The 14,411-nt window shown below is 39.1% G+C and overlaps 1 protein-coding gene across 4 annotated transcripts in view; it reads left to right on the plus strand.

The window, feature by feature from the left end:
- Window positions 1-14,411, plus strand: part of KLHL2 (kelch like family member 2) — an 82,793-nt gene that overhangs the window by 11,817 nt on the left and 56,565 nt on the right. For 3 of the 4 annotated variants that reach the window (XM_054717668.1, XM_054717670.1, XM_054717669.1), the window contains exons 2-3: window positions 1,876-2,001; window positions 10,039-10,145. In XM_054717668.1, coding sequence (XP_054573643.1) covers window positions 1,876-2,001; window positions 10,039-10,145 — 233 coding nt within the window. Of the gene's footprint in view, window positions 1-1,875; window positions 2,002-10,038; window positions 10,146-14,411 lie in introns of those variants that run through there. The other variant, XM_054717671.1, reaches the window with a different exon arrangement.

Here is a 14,411-nt window from a genome sequence, read left to right on the forward strand (position 1 = left end):
TCCCCTCTGGCCGGCCAGCGCCCCAATAGGCCTCGATTGCTGGCCATGCAAAGGCTCCCCACCCGTGCACGAATTTGTGCACTGGTCCTCTAGTTAATTTATGTGTGCCATGAGATGGATAAGGTTGAAAATCTCTGATCTAGGTAATCAATGATGTCCACATTGCTGCAGCTAGATTTTTCTCTCTAATTCTAGGCTCCGGTATCCATCTGATATCTTTTTGACATCTTCACTTCAAGGTCTTATATCTTAAAACCAACATGTTTAAAACTGAGTTCTTCATCTTCTTACCTGCAAACCGGTTTTACTTACAGCCTTCCCCATCCAATAAACAAAAACTCAGTCCTTCCAGTTGCTCAGGCCAAAAACCTTGGAGTCATTCTGACTTTCTTGACATGCCATATGTGAACAAATCTTTCATTTTATGAACAAATCTTATTGACACTACCTTTAAAATATATCAGAACTGAGCCACTTCTCATCACTGCTCCTGTCTCCACTGCCACTACTCTGCTCTGAGTGACTTTCATCTCCCACTGCATTACTCTCCTAAATAGCTTTCCCCCTTTCATCTTCTACCCATATAGACTATTCCCAACCAGCAGCCAAAATGATCCTTTGAAAATATAAGTTGGATTGTGTTACTCTTCTTCAGTGCTTCCCCATTTCACTCCAGGGTAAAAGCCGAAGTTCTTAAAATGTCCTATGAGGCCCTACATGATCTGCACTCCCCTGTCCCTGTCTGCCCCAGTCCTGGTCTCACTATGCACTCCTGACTCTCTTTACCTTGCCCCTTTTCTTATTTCCATAGCTCTTTCCATTGTCTAACATGCCTCATACTTTCATGATTTGTTATGTGTATCTCCCCCCTCTCCCAACTCCACACAGTAGACTCCAAGCTCTGTGAGGACAGGGATCTTTGTTTTGTTTATTGATGTATTCCAAGAGCCTAGAACAGTTCTTGGTACATAGTGGGCCATCAAGAAATATTTGCCGAATGAATTAGTGAAAGATAGTATTTTTAAAAATGAATCAGCCTTTCAGAAATGTGTCAGGAAAGAGTTATGAAGAGAAACACAATAACTAATGATGTTTGCCTGCTGTTCTTATGTGAGATATATATATATATGTGAGATATATATAGAGAGAGATTTTGTAAGGCTTAATTTGGTAACCTGATTTTTTTACTTAATGAATTTACTGAGATATCATTTACATGTCATAAAATTCACCCACATAATTGTATACTTCAGTGATTTTTAGTAAATTTCTAAAGTTGTACAGCCATTTTATCAAAGTTCCCTTGTGTCCATTAGCAGTTAATTTCACCTCCTCTCCTAGGTACCCTGATTTTATTTGCTATTTTTTGGCTTCCAAGTCTCCGAAGAATAATTTATACAGTAATACCAATATGGCCTTGTGTTCTTAAAAATTATAAATTTAAACATGAAATTAAATATTCATTGCTAAATGCAGGAAATGATGTGGAAACTTAATGAAAAGATGAGCTTGAGAGTCAGACATGCCTCTTATCTGGCTCTATCATTTATCAAGTTATCCAACAGAGGAGATCATTTCTTAGCATTTTATTTGGAGGTATCTGCTGAACCATGTTTACTGAATTTTTGGTGCTCATCTTTGACAGAGCTTTGACACCAGGGAGGTAATTTCCCACTTTTTTGTTAAATTCATAGTGACCATCAGAAAGTTCTGAATTGCCTCTTAATCCTACATTGGCATATACTATACTGTGAGACGTCTAAAGAAGTGTGGGAGGGGGCATTCACTGTATCTGTATTGCAGCCTGAAAAGCCTAACCTAAATTATCTTTAATAAAGTCTTTTTCTGTTTTTTGTTCTTTTCTTTTATCTACAGATGCACAAAGCAGGGTCACCAGAAGCCTGTCGATTCAAAAGATGATAGTACTGAAAAACACTGCCCAGTGACAGTGAATCCTTGGCACGTGAAGAAAGCTTTTAAAGTCATGAACGAATTAAGAAGGTATCATTACATTAACATACATGTAAACATGGGTGTCTTCCCTTTAATTTTCAGCTGTTTATAGTAAATACACTCCTCTTGCCTCATTGTTGCTTTTTAAAAGCCTTTTCTGCAAGTGTTTTAAAGGAGGAAAGAGAGCAAATAATTGATTAGAAGTGTGAATGGTAGCCATATTGACCTTGTGGCTATTATGAATTGAGATGTTCTGTAAGCAGGAAATACATAATGAATTTCCACGATTTAGTAAAAAAGAAAGAATGGTAAATAATTACTAATGAGTTTTAAAATGTTGATTACATTTTGAAATGATAATATATTGGATATTTTGGGTTAAATAGAATTATTATTGAAATTTGTTTCACTGTTTCTTTTTAAATGTAATTACTAAAAAAGTGTGATTTGTGTTATATTTCTGTTGGACAGTGGTAGTCTAGGGTTCCTAACTTGTTATCACAAAGAATATGGAAAGGAAAGTTTAGAGAAGAATGTAACTCTCTCTTTGGTGGTGGTGGTAGTAATTTTAGGAACCTACCCATTGCTTAGGTAATTCTCAAATGTGTTAAGAGTCACTGTAATGAAAAGAGTGACTTTAAAAGTGGATTGAAATATGAGTAGCTTTTCTTTTTTTAATTAAGAGACTAATGTATGTATGAACAGTATTGGTTTTGTTTTCTTAGCATTTTGTGGAAGACATTTTCCCCCCACATATTTAAAAGTTTGGGCTAAAAAGGGAGTGACTTAAACGTTCCCTTAATGTCTCTGTGCTATGTCTTGTTTGTTCATTTGTTCTTTAATTAAATTAAAGAGTTAATAACTTTATCTACTGGTGGGAATGCAATGGTGAGCCAAAACAGACATGGTTGCTGTCCTCATGGGGCTTATGGTTGACTGTAGGAAGCAGGCATTAATCAGTCAAAGAATCATATAAATAATTCCAGTGGCAGTAAGTGCTATAAGAAGGGATATGGAGGCAGATAACAAGGCTATGATGGAAGGCTTCCCTGAGAAGATGGGCATAATTGTGCTGAGATCTGAAAAGAAATAGAGGTAAGGAAATAAAGTCCAGATGGAGTGAGAGAGATTAGAGAACTGTGTTCTAGCTGGGGAATGGCAGTGCTCAAGTCTATGATGGGCGGGAGCTGGCCTCACTGGAGGACTCAGGAGCAGCTGGGGCACAGATGGCCAGGAGGTCATGGCAAGAGAGGAGGCTGCGTGGGTAGGTGAGGGCCAGCGTTCTTAGGACCTTATGCATTTTGTTCTTAATCAGGAGTTCCTGGGAGAAAGCCATTAAAGAATTTTAAGCAGGGATGTGACATGATCAGAGTTGTATTTTGCAAAGAGCACACTGGCTTCTGGGTGGAGAGTGGGTTGAAGAGAGAGGGACAAGAAAAAGTTAAAATGAATATTGGATGTTTGATTTGCTTCCTTCCTAGTCTTACTCTGACAACATTTTCAATAAGCAGGTTTTCATTTAGTCTTTGGGAAAAAAATGTAGCTGGGATTACCCAGCACGTTTGGCCATGCTGTTTCAGTATTTTAATCCCATTGCACCAGTAATTATTAGAATGTAAAATGCAGTGGTTCCTAAGTGGAATTGAAAGAAAAGTAAGAATATAGGTTAAGACAGATCTTTAGTGGCTTTTCTTTTCCTTTGAAAAGTCTAGAAAGACTGGCTTTAAAAAATATACATATTTTTATTGATTTGAGAGAGAGGAAGGGAGAGGGTTAGTGAGATAGCTACATCCATAAGAGAGAAACATTGAGAGAGAAACATCTATCGGCTGCCTCCTGCTCACCCCCTACTGGGGGACTGGGAATCAAACTGTGACCTCCTGGTTCATAGATGGATGCTTAACAACTGAGCCATGCCAACCAGGCAAGACTGACTTTTCATAGTCCTATTCACATTTCTTCCCCTCTTCCTTGGCGTGTGGTAGCTGTGGCCTTCACCAGTGTTGTGTGAGTGCCTCTCTTTGAGCCTTAACTATAAAGTGAGGGGCTGGACGGGATGCAGCCTAAGGTTCACTGTGACTGACATTCCCGGAGCCCATGAGATTTTTTTCCTGCTTACCTGCAGGCCAAGTGTCCTTGCCTCCTGCTAGGATTATTTAGCTGTAGCTTTCATTCGCCTATTTGTTTCATTTTGGGCGTGAACTATATGGCTGTGAAGTAGTACCTTCATGTTCTTTGTGTTGCACCATTTCAGGAGCTAGTGTATCACCAGGCGGGTAGTTGATACTGATTTTCAGAACAAAGAATGACCTTTGAATAGCTGGAGAGTGTTGGCTGCCAGGTGTATAGCCAGGATTGTATAAAGAAGTCATCAACTGCTAGTGTTTTAAAAAATGAACTCTCTTTGGGATTCACTAGCCCTCCTCCCTCCCCCCACCCCGCTTTTTTTTTTGTGTGTGTGTATTTGATGCCATTCTCTTCTCTCTTACCCCTTATAGGCATTGGAGTAATTCTTAAAAAAAAAAAAAATCTCTGAAAAGGCCTACTCCTTGTACAGCTGAAAATCACTTCTTATTTCCTGTCCTTGCATCAACTTCCTGCTGCCAGGAAAGGGTGGCTGAGAGTGGTTTCCTGACTTCTGGGAAAGAGCTTCCTTGTTCTCGCCACTCTGCTCTTGGGCTGCCCCTCTAATTGGTAGAATAACAGTTGTCTGCCAGAGAGTCCTGTGAATTTTTGCCTGATGGAAGTGAAATTTGAGGAGTAAAAATCACCTTTCTTCCAATTATAGTTGAACAGGAGTTTTGTAAGGTTTAAGTTAAAGAATTAATATGGACTAGTTTTTGGAGGTGTTTTAGACAGGAGGCCCAGATATAGCTCTCTTTCCCAGCCCCAGGTGACCATAAATAACTTAAAATTATTTGGTTTAGAAATCCTGCAGTCACTACTAAACAGTGCATTCAACAAGTATTTGTAAGCACAGTTCTCCTTCGAAATCAGCTAGCATGCCCAAAAAGGCTGCATGGGAGCCAAAAACAGTGTCAGACTTGCCCATCCCCTTCCAGTGTCTAGTACTTCAGGAGAAGTCAGAGAAGGGGATGAGGTGGTGGATTTCTCCTGTGAGAATGCTTTTCAGCAAAATGAGCTCTTGCCTCTTTTTTTTTCTTCTTTTTTTTTTTAATGTCTTGCCTTCTTTTTTTGTCCTAACACCTGATACTGTTCCAAGATGTCCTGGGGCACATTTCTAGGCTGTGGTCTGTGTTTGCCTTGTGGACTCTGACTAAGAGCGCATTTCACCAGCCTGGCACCTCGATTGTTACTTGAATTCCCTGCCATGTGGCAGGAAGTGCCTCCAGATTTTCTTTGGCACCCAAGGAAGAAAGGTGGACAGATGCTATGTCAGCTGCCCACCACCCCCACTTCCAGTGGAAAGTAAATTCTTGTTTCATGTGACTACTAATTATTTTTTGATATCTCAGAGCCTGATGGCACATTTTACTTTAAGAAGATATATATACAACAGTGATAAGTTTTTCTAGTCTTAAGAATTCATTCATTTTATATCAGAAAATCGAAGAATGTCTTGGTATGTTTAGGCATGTTTTATTAATTTTCAAAGCAGTTTTATTCTCCCCCCCCCACCACCCCGAGAAGGACCCATTCTCATGATGTCATTTCATTTAGGAGATGGAGTGCCTTTTATTTTTCTGTGCCATCTGAGTTTTACATAAGGTCTGTGTAACTCCTGTTCTTCAGATTTGAGCTTGAAGCAACTTCTTTCCAAAGCCCCCATAGAGTTGGCCTCTCTTGTGTTCCCAAACACCCCAAACTTGCGCCATCTTAATAGTCATCAGTTTACTGTGTAATTACCTGTTAGCTTGTCTGTTTTCCCTGCTCGACTGTAAATTCCTTGCTATCATGGACATTATCTTGCTTATTGTGGTAAACTGACATAGTGCTTGGCGCCCAGATAGCCACACTGGATATGAATGGGTAAATGCAAATTATGCTAAATAGCAACTGTATCTCATTATTTTGAAAGACTTTTCCTTCCACAGTCCATTCACTCATTAGATTTTAAGTAATAACATAAAATAGAGGAACATAAACTCAGAAACTCACCATGTAGACTGGGCATGGGCTGCTGAAACAAGTTTCTCTTATTTTTATTGCCAGACTTTTTGTTTGTTGCTCCTTTCTCCTCACCCCAGAGTCATTCAACTTGTGAGCATGCACATTTGGAAAGAGTTAAGGGCCAGACTCAGTCGACACAAACTGGCTGAAAGCTAAGAAGATGGGTCAGATCTCTCTCGTCTTTGAGTGCAGTTTTAAAATCTAGAGACAAAACAAAAATTGAACACTGAAACTATGTCTTTTTAAAAAATATATATATATTTTATTGATTTTTTACAGAGAGGAAGGGAGAAAAATAGAGAGTTAGAAACATCGATGAGAGAGAAACATTGATCAGCTGCCTCCTGCACACCCCCTACTGGGGATGTGCCTGCAACCAAGGTACATGCCCTTGACCGGAATCAACCTGGGACCCTTCAGTCCACAGGTCGATGCTCTATCCACTGAGCCAAACCATTTAGGACTGAAACTATGTCTTTGATTTGCAATGTGGCCCTTAGACTCCATGTGACCTCACCCAGGGTGTGGCTTAACACTACTAGTTTGGGAATGTTTTTACCTTACTAGTTAACATCAGTTAATAAGCTAATTATGTGACACCCAGCAGTGTTATGCTACAAGGATTGGATCAATGAGTAATTGTAATTGAAACTGAATATAATTAATTATGTGATTTTGAGGTGTTCAAATGTAATTCCACTTAAGTTCCATCTTGAAGCTAGAGCACTAAGTGGGATTATTGATGAGGAAAACAGGCATAAAGATGCACGTGACTGATGTTTGAGTTGTGTCCAGATACCCCCTCCCGCCCCCTACAGTAGGAAAATGCAGATGACCCTCTTGAGAGACTTGTGCAGCTCTGCAGACTGCCTGCCGTCCCACCCCCTCCTCTCCTTTGTTCACACCCTCTGCCTCTTCACACTTCTTTTTCCACACGTCCCCATTGGGCTCCGCTGCTTCAGGTCGCCATGCAGCAGCACATTCTGTTCTGTCTGTTTGGAGTTCTCTTGCTCCTTCTTCATCTAGCTAACACTGACTTGTTTTTAGAAATCAGCTTAAGGTCAGTAACTTTAGGAAGCTTTTTCTGCCCCTCGGTCTGATTTAGATACTCCCCTATTTCCAAAGCATCTTTACAATGGTGCTTTCCACTCTATTCTGTAATCTTTGATTCTCAGTCCTTTCTGCTAGTCTCAAGCAGAGATGATCCTGCAAGGTCTTGTTGAATGAGCAAATAAACTTCGATTTTTCTAAATATTCTTGTAGAGGTAGTGCTAAAAACTGCCTAAAATTGGGCCTTTATAAACTATACTATATAGACAACTTTAAAAATAGTTTTTAGTATATATTGTGTCACATAATAAATTGGTGTTATTTATAACTTACACATTTATAATTCATACAATCTTTCTTTTTTATGTTAATCCTCACCTGAGGATATCCTTCTATTGATCTTCAAAGAGAGTGGAGGGGAGGGAGAGAGACAAGAGAGAAACATGAGAGAGACACATCAGTTGGCTGCCTCCCACATGTGCGCCAACCAGGACTGGGGATCAAGCCTGCAACCAAGGCACTTGCCCCTGACTGGAATCGAACCTTCAGTTTCCAGGCTGACACTCTCCACTGAGCCAAACTGGCGAGGGCTAATTTATACTCTCAATTCCCTGTTTTATTCAAACTGTAACACATCTTAAAACCACACAACTTTAGATGGATTTGTGTAGTGGTTATGAGACCTCTGGAGCTTGTCTGTGTGGATTTGAATCCTGGTATTGCCACTAGATAGACTTTAGGCTGATTATTCATCTTTTTTTTTTCAATCCTCACCCGAGGATATTTCTCCATTGATTGTTAAGAGAGTGTAGAAGAGAGGGGGGAAAGACAGAAACATCGATGTGAGAGAAACACATCGATTGGTTGCCTCCTGCACATGCCCTGACGTGGGCCCGGGCCAGGGAGTAGCCTGCAACCAAGGTACATGCCCTTGACCGGAATCGAACCTGGGACCCTTCAGTTCGCAGGCCGGCGCTCTATCCACTGAGCCAAACTGGCTAGGGCTGCTTATTCATCTTTAACCTTGGCTTCCCCAGCTGTACATTTTTGGGGTAAAAATCAGTCCTATCTACCTCATAAGATTGTGGTGGGGTCTGAATGAGATAATATGTGCAGGTAAAGCTCTTGCATAGCATCTTCCTGAAAACACTGCTGATTTTTCTCACCCTGGTTATTTGTGAACCCATGCAATTCGTAGAATTGCAGAGTGGTTGTATATTCTCAGAGCAGATGGTAGACGTTGTCAGTTCTCCACACTGACGGAAGAATCACAGATTAGTGATGTGGAGGAATGACAGCTTCGTGAGACATTATGCCACCTTTTATGACTCTAACGTGGGACCTGCCTGATGTCTCATACAGCATCGTGAGCCATTACATCAGCACCACCCATGAGCTATACTTCAATCTGAAGGGCAGAGCAGGCTCATTGCCGGTGAGGCCCACGACAGCAGTCATCACCGGTGCCAGGGGCCATGATGTTTCTTAACAGTTTCTCCTGCACTGGAGGGAAAATAGATGCGAATAAGTTCTCTGAAAGTTTTTTGCATGAACTCCACAGAAACAAGTTTGTAAACAGTGTGGAAAAGTGGAAAACTAACAGGACTTGGCTAAACTCTTTTTTCTTTTTAAAATATATTTTATTGATTTTTTACAGAGAGGAAGAGAGAGGGATAGACAGTTAGAAACATCGATGATAGAGAAACATCAATCAGCTGCCTCTTGCACACCCCCTACTGGGGATGTGCCTGCAACCAAGGTACATGCCCTTGACCGGAATCGAACCTGGGACCCTTGAGTCCTCAGACCGATGCTCTATCCACTGAGCCAAAACGGTTTCGGCTTGGCTAAACTCTTGTGAAAATGTTGCTAATATGCTTCTAGAAACTTACAGAAGCAGGCAGGCCACCCTTGAAGGAAATAGGCAGAATAGTAGAGGCGGGGCCATGTGTGACTTATGCATGCTATACATACAAATTCAGTGCTCAGAGAGTTGAGGTGCTATGAAAGGACTTGGTTTCCCCACACCTGTTTCAGCCATTGGTAACATGACTATGAGTCACTTTTAGAGTTGGTGCCTTCTTGCTTGTTCTGGAATAAGCATCAGCAACCTTTCTTTCTTTCTTTCTTTTTTTTTTTTTTTTTTGCCAAAAAGACACTTTTATTTAGCAAAAGAATCTCACCAAGCAGCTTGTATAGCATGTAAAAAGTGCTTACCCCACATACCTGTGAATTAATTAAAATGGATAGTTTAGAATTGGAGGCAGGTTTGCTGAATAATGGCTTAAGGTAAAATAATGCTTTAGGATAACAGAATGCTTTTTAATTTTATATGTGGAAATATTTTCGGGCCTTGAGGCATGAGATATTTTGCATTGATTAAGTTAAGTTTCAAATGTCCAAATGCCTTTAAAGCAGCAGGTGAAATTATATTTAATTTTACCTTCGTGATGACCCAGGGTCATTTTGAATATGTGTATTTTTGGTACTTCGACCCAGTTTAGTTTTCTACATGTGTTTTATCTTGTCTTTATCTTAATGTCAGACTGCCATTTGCCATTTCTGCTGATGCTGTTCTTAATTTAAACATTCTCTCTTTGTACAGTCCATTGATGGTTTGCTGCCAGTAATTTCCTTTAATTTGTGGAATCAGTAATCAAGGTTGGAAATACTTCTCTGTTAAACAAAGGCAAGATTCTGAGTAAGGGCCAAGGCATGTCGGGCCTTTGCCACAAGAGTTTTCTACGTTCTTCCTGTTTAGGAATCCTTTTCTAAAGGATGGTAGCTTTTAGTTAGTCTCAACTTTAAAAAAAAATGGGCTTTTCCTGTAACATTTTTGCATAGGATGCTCAGGACATTTATTATTGGTATCATTAAATTTTTTTCTCTCTGCTTTGTAAACAGTCAAAATTTGCTGTGTGATGTCACAATTGTGGCAGAAGACATGGAAATCTCTGCTCATAGAGTGGTGCTGGCCGCCTGTAGTCCTTATTTTCACGCCATGTTTACAGGTATGAAATATTTTAGTTATGGGTACTTTTAAAATGTATGCAGATCTGGGCTTTTCTTTCTGTATTTTTTAATTAACATTTACTTTTATGAAGTGAAGCATTGTAATGCAAGAGAACTCTTGCTTTGTTCCAGATTCCTCATCTTTCATTGTTGTAATCATGTTGTGTATGCATACATTACATACTCATACAATTTTACCCTCCATTTTCTTCCTGTACATTTATATTTACATAATGTCAACTCAGTTTACCTTCTTGCCATTTATAACAGCTTTTGGCATTTTATTATTTTGGCAAAAAAATCTTTTCACTATTTTACAAATTTTCAATTGATTCTCATGTTAGTTTCATCCAAAGAGATGTTTATTTAATGTCCTTTGATTTGGAAAAACTTAGAAAATAGTGTGTATACTTAGACATCTGTAAAAATATATAGAATGATTTTAGTTCTTCTGGGAAAAAAGTAATTTGTGCCTGCCACACTTAAAGTCTTTAGTTTCATTCTTTTAAAAAAATTTAAACATAAAAAATTTTAAACAAATAAATGAAGTTCCAACAATGAGCATGCAATCTTAGAGTACTGGTAGGTGCAATAAAGTACTTATAAATACAAGTGTAGCAGTACAAAAGAGCACAAACACAAAGTTATTCATGCTTTAGAAATTATTATGTAATTCCTGTGTTTAACAGTGTTACTAGGTTACAGGACGATGTAAGAGTGCTTCCTGCCCCAGTAGCTTATTGTGTCACTGGGGCGATGAGGTGTGCACAGTTAAATACGTAATAGTGTAAGGAAGATCTATCTGTGTGCCCAGAGCAGTGATGCAGATGGGGAGGACTGAGATGGGCAGCATTGAGAGGGGGATCTGACATTACCTGAAAACTGATGGAAATAAAGGGTTTACACAGCTGAAGATGAGTGTAGAAGGCCATGTGGAGAGAATGGGCTTAGTGTTTTGGGAATAGAGAGAAGTCTGGAGGTCCCCTCACTTTTCAGCCTATTGAAGTCTTGCTGTTCCTGAACTGAGTCAAATAATCCAGAACGTAGGAAGGATGGCTGAGCAGCTGTGAGCCAGGTTGGGATAGTGATTTGGAAAGATGCGTTTACTGAGTGATTTGAAAAGGCAATACTTACAAAGTGGAATAGTCAAATTTTTATGTCCTGGGGGGCGGGGGCGGGGGCGGGGGCGGGGGCGGGGAGTGGTCCCTTCAGTCTCTTGATTTACATCTTGTTCGTTACTCTTGAACACTTTAGTAAACAGAATCTCCAGGCTTATAAGAGGAGGATTCGATTTGAAACGTGCTGGTTTAATTTAGGAATTCCCTAATAAAGTGCTGTTCTCTGTAAGTGTCCTTCCTTCAGATGTCACTGCTATTGCCACTTCCTTGTCAGAATTACCAGACCTTTGGGATCATCAGTCACTTTATCAGTCTGTGCTTGACTCTGTCGCTTTATCAATCTGTGCTTCAGTTTTCCCATCTGGAAAATCGGGATGATTTTCACATATATGATCTCACTTAATCTTTGGTTTTTGCAAAGATTAAGTGAGATCATATATGTAAATTTTGTAGCACTTTGCTTGGCACATAGACAATGTTGGTAATAATTATCATGCCTATTATTATTAACTAGAGACCCAATGCACGAAATTCGTGCAAAGGGCTTGGCCCTTGCAGCCCCGGCGACATCAGCCGACCCTCGCAGCCCCTTGCAGCCCCGGCTTTGTCTAGAAGGATGTCCGGAAGGTCGTTTGGCTGTTTGGTCTAATTAGCATATTAGCTCTTTATTATATAGAATATTATTTACTCTCAATTCCTAAATAGGATATTCTGTAAGAATTGAAGATTGAGAAAGTCTTAGACAATTTTGATAAATATTGTCATTTCCATATTACAGAAATATAATGATCAACTTAAAACTACAAGATTAAGGTTAGTTTCCTTTCCTCTTAAAAGGCAACACTTTCTCAGCCTTAGATATCCAGAGACATGGATGCTGGAGATGGCATTCTGTCTTTATCTTTCTTCTGTTTCCTTTATAATTTACACTTCAGTTTCCCTTATTTAAAAATTTTTTTTTGTCCAGTGTTCTCAACTCTTCATGTTTTAGTTGACATGCAATTTATGAATATGGAGCTTTGAGTCTATTAATTATTCAAAGCTCTGATAAGACATTTGAATCTTTTATTCCTAGTGTATCTCAGTTTACTTACAGATGGGTACTTCTTGCAGTTCAATTTATTTCTGCCTGAGAATACTTGGTCAAATTTTAGACTGCTGTGTGCTAAGGTGGATGCAAAACAGGGATACTATGTTAATTTCTGGCACATATAAAAAATGTGAACTGATTACCTCCATTGGGTATGGATTTTTTTTTTACAATTTTATTGAGGCATAGTTTACATAAAATTGACCCATTTAAAGTGTGGAGTTCAGTGATTTTTAGTAAATTTAATGAATGGTACTACCATCACCATAAATATATTTTAGAACATTTTTATCCCTACATAAAAATTTTGAAGTTTATTCATGTCACAGTATGTATCATCAGTTTGTTCCTTTTTATTGCTGAATAGGTTCCATGGTATGAATATACCATATTTTGATTGTTCATTCACCAGTTGATGGGCATTTGAGTTGTTTCCAGGTTTTGGCTGTTATGAGTAATGCTGCTGTGAACATTCATGTGCAGTTTTTCGTGTGGACAGATATTTTAATTTCTCATAGGGGTAGATATCTAGGAGTAGAATTGCTGGGTTGTATGGTAAATTTATATTTTAACTTTTTAAAAAACTGCTATGCTCATTATTTACAATAGCTAAGATCTGGAAACAGCCCAAGTGCCCATCAGTAGGTAAGTGGATAAAAAAAAGTGTGGTACATTTATACCATGGAATGCTGTGAGGCTGTAAAAAAGAAGGATCTATTACCCTTTGAGATAGCATGGAGGGACCTGGATACCATTATGCTAAGTGAAATAAGCCAGTCAGAGAAAGACAAATGTCATATGATCTCACTTTTATGAAGAATTTAATGAATATAATAAACTGATGAACAAAGAAGATCCAGAAACATTGAAGCATCCAGTAGACTGATATATTTCAAAGGGAAGGGGGCGGGGCAGGAAGAGATTAACCAAAGAATTTACATATGCATAGCACATGGACACAGATAATAGTGTAGTGAAGGCCTGGGGTGGGGGAGGGGCTGGCTGGAGGGGGGGACAAAAGGGGATACATCTGTAATACTGTGAACAATAAAAAATATATATTAAAACAAAACAAAAATGCTGCTGTGCTGTTTTTCATGGTGCTGCACCCATTTATTTTCCCACTAACAGTACACAAGGGTTCTCCAACTTCTTTGCCAACACTTGTTACCCTCTGTGGTTTTTTTTAATTGTAGTTATTATAATGAGTGTGAAATGACATCTCCTGTAATTTTAATTTGCACTTCCCTAATAACTAATGATATTGAGCATCTTTTCATGTGCTCAATAGTCTAGACTTTTATGGTTCTTCAGTAATAGATGTTGTTTATCTATCTGGCAATCTTTGTATGTTTTCTTCTGAATCCACTGAATAGTCAGCAGTTTGACAGAGATTAGGTAGAGAAGATATGGAGACTTGGTAATTTATTGTGCATACTATATTCATTTCAGATTTGCTAGAATATGAGTTCACTAGTGAAAGTGCTTAGCTCAGCCTAGAATGTTTGGTGTATGTTCAAGAATGCCCTTCTTCAAGACTAATTTAAGTGTTATTAATTATATTAAGTAATGATGCTACATCTTAAATTGGCACTTGTTTTACTTTTCATTCTTTTAGTCATTCATTCACCAAACCAGTATTTATTGGGTATTTACCATGTGTCAGGCATTATAAGATACAGAGATAAGAAAGACATTATCCCTGCTCTCCTGGAGGTCAAGAATTCAGGTGAGGCCCCATCGGTGTGGCTCAGTTGGTTGAGTATTGCCCCATGCACCAGGAGATCGCTGGTTCAATTCCTGGTCAGGGCACATGCTTGGGTTTCGGGTTCAATCCCTAATAGGGAGTATGTGTGCAAGAGGCAGCCAATTTGATGTTTCTCTCCTTTCCTCTGAAATAAATAAAAACATATTTTTAAAAAAGAATCCAGATGGGGAGACCTAGGTATTATTATGACGAGTAGACATGCAGGAAGTACTCAAGTGTGCTCATGGTGAGAGCCTAACCCAGCCTTAGGTCACCAATAGGTAAGGCCACCTGGAGAGATTCCAGGTCA

Source organism: Eptesicus fuscus, chromosome 6 (genome assembly GCF_027574615.1).
Source record: "Eptesicus fuscus isolate TK198812 chromosome 6, DD_ASM_mEF_20220401, whole genome shotgun sequence".
Taxonomy (NCBI): Eukaryota; Metazoa; Chordata; class Mammalia; order Chiroptera; family Vespertilionidae; genus Eptesicus; species Eptesicus fuscus.